The sequence below is a fragment of the Phocoena sinus genome, chromosome 6 (genome assembly GCF_008692025.1).
Source record: "Phocoena sinus isolate mPhoSin1 chromosome 6, mPhoSin1.pri, whole genome shotgun sequence".
NCBI classification, from domain to species: Eukaryota; Metazoa; Chordata; class Mammalia; order Artiodactyla; family Phocoenidae; genus Phocoena; species Phocoena sinus.
This window is the reverse complement of record NC_045768.1, coordinates 108431240-108443530: the sequence shown is the minus strand read 5'-3', so window position 1 is coordinate 108443530 and position 12291 is coordinate 108431240. Positions and strand designations below refer to the sequence as shown.

The window sequence follows — 12291 nt, the reverse complement described above, 5'->3', positions numbered from 1 at the left end:
AAAATTCCCTTACATTATTCCCCCTCGCTTTGTCCTTATTAGCCTATACATATAAATGTACAAACCGTCACATATTAAGCTGGTGTAGTTCCTTTTATACCTCTTGCTACACCCATATAAGCCTCTATACAAACACAAAATGTCATAGAGATGTATTATATATTATGCGTACTATATACGATTATATATGATGTACAAATATATATCATTCTATATTATCCATATCAAGTTATACATACACACAATTTTATTTAAATTGTATACCTATTTTAAATTTTATTTAAACTGTAAACCTACTAAATTAATAGGTTACAAACATATTGTTCTATAATTTGACTTCCTTCACTCACACGATTTTTTATGGACATTTTTTAACGCTAGAACCCACAAAATAATGTCATTCTTTTTTTAAACACAAGCTGCATAGTATGAATGTACTACAATTTAATCAATTCATTCCCAACGAGGCATGAGGACAAAATGCTCCAATAAGCATTGCTGCACATTTTCTGGTTATTTTTTGTAGGTAAAGTTCTAGAAGTGCTCGGTCAGAGGGTAATGTGCACAAAATTGTGACAAGTATGAAAGCATAACCAGAACAGCCAAGACGTGGAGATTCCTGAGGTGGGTTAGGGAGAACAGAGGACGACATGCAACAGCCTCCAGGTTACCTGGATTCCACGATTAGGTGAAAGGTAATGTCATCAGACAGCAAAAAGAAGTTAATGACCAAGGCCAGAGCTGGGGGAGCTGGAGAGCCCTTATGTGGTGAGGAAACACGAAAATCAAGAACGAACCCCAGGAAACACCAGGAGCCAGAGGACAAAGGAGCAGGCAGAGGGGTAAGAGGTTGAACTGGGGTCAAGTGTCACAGAAACCAAAAAAGGAAAGGGCTTCAAGGAGAGAGACCCACAGTGTCAAACGATACAGTGGGATCAGCGAAGAGTAAAGAAAGTGCTCATGAGATCTGTGCGCGGGCGGGATCATCAAATCACTTAGGTAAGAAAAGTTCTAATGACAAAGGTAGGAAACAAAAGTTACAATGAAGTAGGCTGAGGAAAAAAAAGGGGAATCAATAACATTAAGAACACCTGCCCTGGGACTTCCCTGGTGGTGCAGTGGTTAATACTCCACGCTCCCAATGCAGGGGGCCCAGGTTCAATACCTGGTCCGGGAACTAGATCCCACATGCATGCCACAACTAAGAGCCCCTTGAGCCACAAATAAGGAGCCCACCTGCCGCAACTAAGACCTGACGCAACCAATTAAATAAATAAATAAATAATTTTTTTAAAAAAAGAAGAAGAAGAACACCTGCCCTTTCAAGAAGCTTAGCTGTGAAGGAAAGGAGAGGGAGCGGGGAGGCAGAGAGCTGAAGCCCAGGAGGAGTTGGGATGTGCCTGCTGTCTGCAGGGACTGACCTGAGCGCAGATATACACCGAGAGGCAGGGGCGGGGGAGAAAGGCGGAGGAGCTCAGGCAAGAGGGCAGGAGGGAAAGAGTGCTTAGATGGGGGTCAGGACACAGACAAAAATGCAGCGAGTTCAGACATCCAATCGCAAGTTCACAGCATCCAAACCCAAATTCACAGCAGCCGGTTCCCTAATTGCTCACAGGGTTAAATGCACAGCTGACTGAGAACGAGGTGGGGAGCTAGAGCTGTGCTCTTCAAACTGTGTTCAGAGGCGCCACCCGGGCATCCTGCTGTGGGCACATTCTGACTCAAGGACTGAACCACTCACATGCCGGCAGGGGACGCAGAAGCCGGGAGGAGGACCACACTCTGAGTCACAAGGACCCACAGGGACCGAGAGTACGGCGCCGCTCTAGACCGACCACAGACAAACGGGAAGCCCTACCTGCTTGAAAAAGTTGGGCCTTGCCAAGGAATCATCTTTGGCAGAGAAGGAAATAAAAGTTTCTGGCTGTTTGCCTGAGCATTTGTTTCTGCCCCGGAATAGCTGGTTAGCTTCTCACCAGCTGCCAGGTAGCCAGACTGGTTTCCAGCTGGGGCTGCTCCAGAGGATGAGCGCCTGAGGGGCAGCTCCCCTGCTCAGAGGATCCGGGCTTCACTCCACCTCGTCCTTTACATCTTAGAGTTGCAAGAGGAGAACTCTGAAGTCCCCTGCAGGTGCGCTACTGCTACAACCAGGGACCTGAGGGGTAAATGTCTTCCCGTCTTACTGCAAAGGACAGACGTGGTCAGTGAGGAGATGCAGGAGTAGAGTTAACGTCTGGCCACCAGCAAAAAGCCTGACAACTTGTGGACTTCATACAAAAAGTCTTCATTTGAAATTGTATTGACGGAATGTCCTTGGGCTCCCCTGGTGGTGCAGTGGTTAAGAATCTGCCTGCCAATGCAGGGGACACGGGTTTGAGCCCTGGTCCGGGAAGATCCCACATGCCACGGAGCAACTAAGCCCATGTGCCACAAGTACTGAGCCTGCGCTCTAGAGCCCGAGAGCCACTACTGAGCCCACACGCCACAACTACTGAAGCCCATGCTCCGCAACAAGAGAAGCCACCGCAATGAGAAGCCCACACATCGCAACGAAGAGTAGCCCCCGCTCTCCGTAACTAGAGAAAGCCCGCGTGAAGCAACGAAGACCCAATGCAGCCAAAAAAAAAAAAAAGTCCTTAAGGCTGATATTAAAACCATTATCACATTCTATTACTTGAGACAGAAATTTTCAGTTTTTTGAGTCAAATCAACTTATTAGTATTTCCTCCAAAATACCCTGAGTTTCACTAGAGTAGCTTTATAGACTTTTAAAAAAATATTCATTTATTTATTTGGCTGTGCCAGGTCTTAGTTGTGGCATGTGGGATCTTCGTTGCCACGTGTGGGATCTTCGCTGCGGCATGCAGGATCTTTTGGTTGCGGCATGCGTGTGGGATCTAGTTCCCTGACCAGGGATCGAACCCAGGCCCCCTGCATTGGGACCTGGAGTCTTAACCACTGGACCGCCAGGGAAGTCCCTAGAGTAATTTTAAACAAAATAATTCATGCCCTAGATCAGAGGTCAGCAAACTTTTCCTTAAAGGTCCAAGAAAGTATTTTCAGCTTTGTGGGCCCCCCCTGTTACAGCCACTCAGCTCTGCTGCTGTAGAACCCTGAGAAGCCACGGACAATATGGAAACAAATGGGCATGGCTATGTCCTAATAAAAAGGCATTTACAAAATCAGGGGGTCAGCCAGCCCTGCTCTAAATCAAACTGTGAATCACAACTAGATTTAATTCCAGTAGTTAATGAAAATACCTAATAAAATCTGAAGTTTAATATAGTATGGAACTGCCTACCACAGTTTTTAAAACATTTTCTAAAATCAGTGACCAGAATAAAAGTGCAAAACTAAAATATTCTCTGAACTACAAACCATATAGAATGTTTCTAATTTACATAAAATGGAGAAACAGCGCCTAAAAAAGGCACTATTCAGTTTAGAAAGGGTAATTCAAGCCCTTAGAATCGTGGTGAACAGTGTAGGCTCCGAAGTCAGCCAGACCTGGGTCCAAATTCTGGCCCCAGCCGTGGGGTTAGGGCCTCAAATTTCCTTGACATTAATAGTATCCACCTATTTGGCTGCTGTGCCAGGCACAGAGTACGCCCCGAATAAGTGCTGGCTAAACAGTGAACCCCAATTTCCCAAGTCTCGTCAGTAGCAGTTTTTTAGTCAACATATTCATCTAGTCAGTAAAAGAATTTTAGGCTTTTTTTTAAAATCTCATTTTTCTCTTATACCTTCTATAGGTGCCTCGGGCAGAAGTGCTGAGGTGCAAAACTTGGCAGGTGCAAGACAGGGAGGAAATACAAGGAGAAGGTGCAATGTGCAATGGAAATCAGAGGAAAGAGTTGTTTTGTAGAATTCTGTTTAGATGAAACTGCTGCTACAAATCTCACCCGTCAAAGCGCAACCGGGGGACTGGAAGGGTCAGAAAACTAGGGGCAGCAGTGATCTGCGGGGAGGGAGACCTTATGTTTTCATCTCCTTCTGCAGTATTTCAGTCTTCACTAAGAACCAACCTAAGGATCTCGGGTGTCTACGCACCAGATGGTAGTAGCCACTCACACCCCAGCATGACAATCAAAAATGTCTCCACACATTGCCAAGTGTCCCCCAGGGGAGGGGGAAGCCAGATCACCTCCATTTGAGAAGCCTTACTCCAGGGCCTGGCAAGTAGAGTTCTAGCCTCTAAGAAAAAGTTCTTTTGAACCAAGTCATGTATTACACCCTCCAGAGTTGGAGATTTGACTAGAACAAGCATGTTCTGTTTTACTGGATGGTTTGGGCATCTGAAATGAGATCTGCATTAGAAAATTTAGAAATAGGTGCAGTTTGATGGTTTTCCTTTGCTGAATCCCCCACAATGGTTTCTCAACTGAGGTCCCTGCCATAGTGGAAAGTACTGGACCGGGTGTCGGGAGTGTGGCCTGGGGTCCTGGATCCACTCAGTCAGATGCTGCGTCAGCAGCCACAGCCTTGGCTTCACACGCGTCAGCCGTGAGACAAGAAGCCTGGTTGGCCTCTAACTTCATCTTCCAGCTCAAAAAATATGATTCTCCTGGGAGCTCCATCCTAAGGCCTGGCTTCCTTTATCCCCTCTGACCAGGGTACCGGGCAGCTCCCAACACTCGGCACTCTGTGCCTATTCTTCCAAATAAAGGACACCAACCCGTCCAACACCAATGCCGTAACACTGTGAGCTGTTAAGATCATCTAATATCCAAATACAAGTGTTTAAATAGTGATATTATTAAATGAAAGCCCACCTCTTCCATGTACTGGTGTATTATAGCTTTTACAGCGGGCATGTTGGTGGCATCCATCATCAGGGTGACTGCTTGCCCTTTTCGTATCTTCACCACCCCTTTGAATACCTGCTGATTATTATAACAGGCGGCCAAAGTGGCAATGGCCATGACCTACAGATAAGGAGAGAGAGAGGAAACACTAATTCATCTCATTTCATGAAAAGAAGTAAGAAACTGCACGGTAAGCAATCATCACGAGAAGGGAAGAGAACCTTCGGTAGAAAGTGCCGAAGGGCTAAGATGCAACTAACCAAGAGAAAAGACCCATAAAGAAAGCAAGTCAAGACCTCTCCCTTTCCCATGTTTCCCTTTCTCAGCAAAACACAGAATCAAGTGCCCTTTGCAGTCTTGAATAATTCTATAGTTTAGTCACGATATTTCCTTTTTATTTGGAAAAAACAAACACAAGCCAATGTAACATTTTCCATGCTGGGGCAATGGGTTATTAGATCGAAAAATAGATATTCCAAAATAATATCTGGAAAGGTTTTTCTATTTTGTTTTTTCTCCCCATTTTTCCTACAATGAACATAATCATTATACATTAAAAAAAAAAGTAGCATGAGGGTGGCAAAGGACAAAAGAAAGGGGGCCGTGTAGTTTCCCATGCTCAAAGGTAAATTATTTCTAGGATAGATGGAAACATAAGTCTGGCATAAAGAGTTTAGTTCCATCAACTGGTCAGATTGGTCATTAGAACAAGACGAAACCATGCTTCCAAATCAGTTAAATCTTATAACTTTCTTCATTTTATTTGAGTTAAAAACGGAAATAACTGATAAAGGCATTTAAAAAGTATAAGCTCCCAGGTCCACAGGACCAGGTTCTGTTATCCCAAGATCTGGGAAAGGAGAGCCAAAATTAGGTGCTTAAGTAAGACTTTTTAGTAACAGCTTCACCTGTGTTTCACCCGGCACTCCTCATAAATCTGACTCAAAGCCCTAGATTTAATTGTGAGGATAAACATCAAACTAGCTCGTTTAGAAAAAAGGGTTCTAGAAGGTTCTGGAAAGCAGCAGGCTTAACCTCAAGGCTGACCTGAGTGTGATGGCCATGGGGCAGAGGGGAGGTGTTGTGAACGTGCCTGCCCCTGGCAGAAGAAAATACACTACAGTCATTTTTTTGAGGAACCACATTCCGGAATACACAGACCAAAACAGTACACGCATTCCAGGCATGGCATCCCCAGCACACCACCCCGACCCCTCGGCCTCCCCAATCCACACCTGTGGAATAGCACAGAAGTTGAATATGCTCTGGTTTCTGAGTCGTGAAAGGTAAGTGATGACGTCAGGGATGTGGTGCAGCGTGCTGGCTATGAGCTCATTCAGGCACTGCACAGCCAAGTCCATGTTCTCTGGCTTGGCAAAGTCACCCAGCTTGTTCACATACTTGCTCCAAGCCTAGGCAGATAAGAAGATCGAAAGACGAGTCAGCACACGCACAGGGGAACAGTGTACAAGTCACATGAAAGGATCTTTGTGTGTAAGAACTATGATATACAAAGCCTTTCTTAGCTGCTGCCTCATCTTTCACCAAGACCAAGTCCATTTTAACCTCTATGCAATGTCTATTATGACTACAATCAAGATCTAATCATAATCAAGAGTCAGTTAAGTATTTGGGAAAGTGTCCTTTGGGACAATTAGTGCAGCATGTACTAAGCAATACTTTGATGACCTCAGGCCAAAGAGGCCTCCTGTTATGTGCAAGGCATTGGTCTGTTCCTGAAAAGATAACCAGCTTTAACAAAATCAGCTACAACAGCATTACAGGCTAAACACTAAACATTCTCAAGATGGCCAAGGCATCAAAATAATTAATGATTAACATTACATTCCCAGTTCTGATAAGAACACTGCTGAACAAGCCTATCTGGGGAAACGAGCTGAGTCTCTACTGTAAGAACATTACCTCCTTGACCTTAGTGACCTGAAAATGAAATAACAGCCTCAACTCCAACAACAGAATTGGTCTGATGATCTTTAATAGTATTTAGAGGATTCTCTGAAGCTAGCAAATAATTTACTTTTATCCTTGGGTATTCTTAAGCTTCCTAAAGAATAACGCTTATTGTGACTTTATACACTCCCCAAAATAAATGACTAGGCCTAAAAGGACTAAGAGATTCTATGGTAAGTCACATTTGCTATCCATTCTTAATTTGCACCTAAACCCACTCAGATTGCTGGTACTAGACTGTCCTGCAGAACCTGGAGAAAAACGCTAATGGGCGCCTACATATCCATCCACCAGCTTCAACAGTTACTGACACTTGGCCAATCTTGTTCCAGCTATACGGCCCCAGACCCAAAATTATTTTAAATTAAAGCCCTAATATATCATTTTATCCACAAATACTTCATTATGAATATCTAAAAGACTAGGAACCTTTCTTGTACATATATCTTATCACAACTAAAAGTTAACGATAAATATTTAATACAAATTATCCAATTAGCAGTCATATTATCCCACTGTCTAATTTTTTTTTCCACTTGGTTTCTTCCAGTAAGTACTTAAACAAGATGCATATATTGCATGTGGTTGATGTCACATAGGTCTCGCTGCTCAGTTTTTATTTCACCCCTCAAGGTGGGTCCAATCCTGGAAAAGAATCCTGACTGGTCTGTGTCCACGTCCAGTTCAAGGGGGCCAATGCACTCCAGCTCCTCCAGGCTTCTCCATGGCCCCCGTGGACTCGCCCACAGCCAGAGAAGGAACACCCATTCCTGTTTCACCTGCTCTTCTCAAATGGGTCCATCCCACTGTCCACTCCCGCTCTCGGGTCTGAGACACCTGTAGCACCTTGGCTTTGTCCTGCACAGGTTTTGCAGGGTTTGTTTTTGGAGCTGCTGTTTTGTCTGCACCCATCTGTGTTCTGGAGTTCCTGGGGATGCTTTGTCACTTGTGCTTCTGGACATGCTATCCATTGTTTTGGATACATCTGTTTCAGTTTTTTGGTTGAGTTTTTGTCACCTTTTTTTTTTTTTTTTGGGTGAGAATCTGGGAAAATCCAAACACTATGATGCTACCATCATCACAGTTTTGCAAAATCCAAAATTCCAGCTAATAAATGCAGAAAGGATGACAGAATTAAGATAGCACCATTTAGCATCTCCACTGATAATGGATCTAGGCAGTGACCACCAAGGAGGAGAAAAAGAACCCATAACATATACGGAAAAGAAAAGTAAGTTATCATTAGATTTTCAACAGCCAGTCCTAAAGCGGGAGAACATGGAGTAACACGTTTAAGAAACTTGAAAATGTGAGCTAAAAACTTGATATCCAGAAAAAGTGACCTTGAAGTATAAAGGACAAACTATTACCAACATGTATAAACATAGGGAAGCATCGTTCTTTTTTTTCTTCAAAATTCATAAATATTAATGGACTCCCCTGGTGGTGCAGTGGTTAAGAATCCACCTGCCAATGCAGGGGACATGGGTTCAAGCCGTGGTCCGAGAAGATCCCACATGCCACGGAGCAACTACGCCCGTGCGCCACAACTACTGAGCCTGCACTCCAGAGCCCGTGAGCCACAACTTTCTCTAGTTGCAATGAGTAGAGGCTACTCTTCATTATGGTGTGTGGGCTTCTCATTGCGGTGGCTCCTCTTGTTGTGGAGCACAGGCTTTAGGCGCACAGGCTTCAGCAGCTGTGGCATGTGGGCTCTAGAGCACAGGCTCAGTAGTTGTGGTGCACGGGCTTAGTTGCTCTGCAGCATGTGGGATCTTCCCACACCAGGGCTCAAACCTGTGTCCCCTGCGTTGGCAGGTGGATTCTTTTTTTTTTTTTTTTTTTGCCGTACGCAGGCCTCTCACTGTTGTGGCCTCTCCCGTTGCGGAGCACAGGCTCCGGACGCGCAGGCTCAATGGCCATGGCTCAGGGGCCCAGCCACTCCACGGCATGTGGGATCTTCCCGGACCGGGGCATGAACCCGTGTCCCCTGCATCGGCAGGCAGACTCTCAACCACTGCGCCACCAGGGAAGCCCAGCAGGTGGATTCTTAACCACTGCGCCACCAGGGAAGTCCAGTCTTAATGGCTATCTGATCTGACAATTTAGATATAAATACAATATAAAAACAAGGAATTAGCTAGCATATGCGAAAACATTTTCAACTGTGTTCAGTAGTCATACTTGGTAGCAGTAGCACTACAGTCACTATTCAGAGACTGTGGTAATGTGTAATTACATCTGTCATGTGGGAAAAAAGCAAATGAGTCATTATGGGATATACTAATTCTATCATCTCCTATTTTCCTTGAGAAATACGACTGTGGATGAGGAAGAGGTAGAGATGTAATACAGAAGAGACTATGTAACAGTCCTGAGTTTGAATTGGAAATATCAATATGAACTACAAGGTAAATACTTTAGATTTAAAACTAAATATATACGACGACTACTCCAAGAGCAATGACCACCCCGAGTGCCCAAGTGTCGTCTGGAGGCACCATTTCCCATTAACAGAAAGCTTAGGCTTCCTGAAAAGCTGCGTGAGTCCAAATCCCAGTCAAAAAAATGTACAAAATGAGCTTGGAACATCTTGACATACCACCAAATGGCACGGCAGCTATCAAAGGCTATTAGGGTCCCACCAAGGGGACTGAGGAGCCACTTGAACCTCTTTCTACAATACAACTCTTAGTAGATGGAGCTAGAATTCTCTAAGAGAAACGATATCATGAGTTCATACTGATATTTCCAATCCAGTTTAGGATCACTGGAGTTTTTGCTTAACTTCAGTGTTTTCTATCTTTACAACTTTTATTTTAGACTGAAAATCTTGCTTCCTAATGATACAAACAAAATTACCTATTTTCTTTAAGCTGTAAAGTTTCTATAATAGTTTCAATATTATTATTCACAATATAATTACTGAAAGCTTTATTCCTTTCTGGTTTATCCTTCCATTGGAACTACACATACTGTTATGCATCTTGCTTTTTTCACTTAGTAATATAACCTGGGACTCACTCCACAGTAGGCTCGCTCTTTTGCTGCTCCACTGTGTGGACAGACCATAGTTCATTCCCTCCGTCCCGTACGGACGGACATCTGAGTCGTTTATAAACTAACTATTACAAACAGTGGCTGCGGTCAGTAACCTCCCACAGCCGTCACTGGCCAAGCTCGCGCTCACCACCCGCACGGGAGCACCCATTTCCCCAGCATGGCTTACGGCTTATCAAACTTCCGACATTTTGCCAATCTGATGCAGGAAATGGTATCTCACGACTGTTTTTTGTGGTCGTTAAGCTGCTTGAACTGACGTTTACTAAGCACTCTGTGCTAGGAGTTTTTCTCATTTTATTCGCACCACTGCCTGGCGTATAAACTATTCTATTTTACAGAAGAGTGGGCAGTGAGGCACCTGCAGGGATGCAGAGCCTCGTCTGAAAGGCGGTGTGGTTTCCTGGACAGGCACCGGGCTGAGACCCAGGAGACAGAAGCTCCCCTTCTGGGAGTCCTGAGACAAGCCCCTTCCCTTCTCTGAGCCTTGGTGTCAAAGGAGGGGTTGTCAAGAGCTGTTTCTCGACCTCGCTGCACACCACAGTCACCTGGGAGGCTTGAAAACCTATGATGTCTGAGGTCAGGGGAGGTTTAATGTGAATTTCACCTATCAGGAGTAAGGCTGATCACCTTCCCAGATATTTAAGGATCATTTCCATCTTTCTTTCTGTGAACTACCTGTTCTTATCCCTTTACCCATTTTTTCTGTGCAGTTGGTCTTTTACTTAACTTTTGGCAGTTCTTTTTTTTTTTTTTTTTTTTTTTTTTTATGCGTTATGCGGGCCTCTCACTGTTGTGGCCTCTCCCGTTGCGGAGGACAGGCTCCGGACGCGCAGGCTCAGCGGCCATGGCTCACGGGCCCAGCCACTCCGCGGCATGTGGGATCTTCCCAGACCGGGGCACGAACCCGTGTCCCCTGCATCGGCAGGCGGACTCCCAACCACTGCGCCACCAGGGAAGCCCTTGGCAGTTCTTTTAATATTAGGAATATTAACTCTTTATCTGCAGTATAAATTCCAAATACCTTTTCCACCTTCTCACCTGCCTTTTTTCACCTTAAAAGCGCTTGGTTCTAAGAAACCGTTTTTTTATCTTTATTTTTTAAAAAAAAATAAATTTATTTATTTTTGGCTGCATTGGGTCTTCATTGCTGTGCGTGGGCTTTCTCTAGTTGCAGAGAGCGGGGGCTACTCTTGGCTGCGGTGCGTGGGCTTCTCATTGCAGTGGCTTCTCTTGTTGAGGAGCACGGGCTCTAGAGCGCAGGCTCAGTAGTTGTGGCGCACGGGCTTAGTTGCTCCGCGGCATGTGGGATCTTCCCAGACCAGGGCTCAAACCCGTGTCCCCTGCACTGGCAGGCGGATTCTTTAACCACTGCACCACCAGGGAAGTCCCTAGGATACCATTTGATGGATTAAAACAAAAGGTAAATGCTGGAGTAAAATCAGGAGATAGTCATAAGATTTCCTAGCTTTCCTTCTGAATAAAATCAATGTCAAAGCCCTTCCTTTCCCTGTCCATTTTAAATTAAGTCAAAGATCCACTCTTGTCTCTGATAATGAACATCTGTAGTGGGTGCCCGTCTGGTGCCCCTTCTTGCCACCGAGTCCTTCTTTCTTGGAGGAAATCCATTCTACACGTGTGGGCAGACATATTCCAGGTCTAGACTGAGTGCTCAACGCTCTGGCTACTAACTGATTAAGGGATGGGCATAGGAACCAAGCCTATGAGTGAGTCATGGGACGTTATACCCACCACTGGACAAAGCCTGTCCAAGAGGTAGAAAGGGGACAAAGCCTTATTAACATAGTCTGAATCCCTGGATGCAGCCCGTCCCCCTGAAGCAAACTAAATCCTAACCTAGTCTACACCGTCTCCTATGCTGTCTAAGGGAGCTTGATTTGTGTTTCTATCACTTGCAACCAAAAGGGTTTAATGTTTTGTTGTCAGAGAGCATTCAAAATTATTTCTCCCCAAATCCCCTGAACCTATTACCTCTTGAGGCCAAAACTCTCTTCCTTCTCGCTGGTCTTCCAGATAATCACGGATGATGTTTGTTTTCTGCAGAAACAGGCCCATAGAGTTGGCAAGCTCTGTGTCTTCACCAATTAAGGGATCTTCTAACTCTGAGGCCGAGAACAGACGAGAAAGGCCAATTCCCACCAGCCCAGCAACATAGTGACAGTACTGTAAAAGATGATTTTTAAAGTACTTTAATAATGAAACTTTTACTAAAACAGAAATGCTACAGATCATTAGCTATAAAAAACCAGGTTCCAAAAAGAATGTAAAAGATCTCATTTTGCTTAAAAAAACCACATTATACACTATGTACATGTAAAGAGTAAAAAACATTCCAAGAAGGATGTGCACAAAAGACTTAACAAAAGTGATCTCTGGCTCATGTGATGTTTCTGGTTTTTTTATTTTATTTTTTACTGTATTTTCTATATCTGTA

At 44.4% G+C, this 12291-nt stretch overlaps 1 protein-coding gene across 5 annotated transcripts in view; it reads right to left on the bottom strand.

The window, feature by feature from the left end:
• FDFT1 (farnesyl-diphosphate farnesyltransferase 1) overlaps positions 1-12291 on the bottom strand; it is a 43538-nt gene that overhangs the window by 10755 nt on the left and 20492 nt on the right. For 3 of the 5 annotated variants that reach the window (XM_032633826.1, XM_032633828.1, XM_032633825.1), the window contains 3 exons: positions 11829-12020; positions 6041-6217; positions 4773-4925 (listed from right to left, as the gene is read on the bottom strand). In XM_032633826.1, the coding sequence (XP_032489717.1) occupies positions 4773-4925; positions 6041-6217; positions 11829-12020 (522 nt within the window). The remainder of the gene's footprint in view (positions 1-4772; positions 4926-6040; positions 6218-11828; positions 12021-12291) is intronic. The other 2 variants (XM_032633827.1, XM_032633829.1) reach the window with 2 other exon arrangements.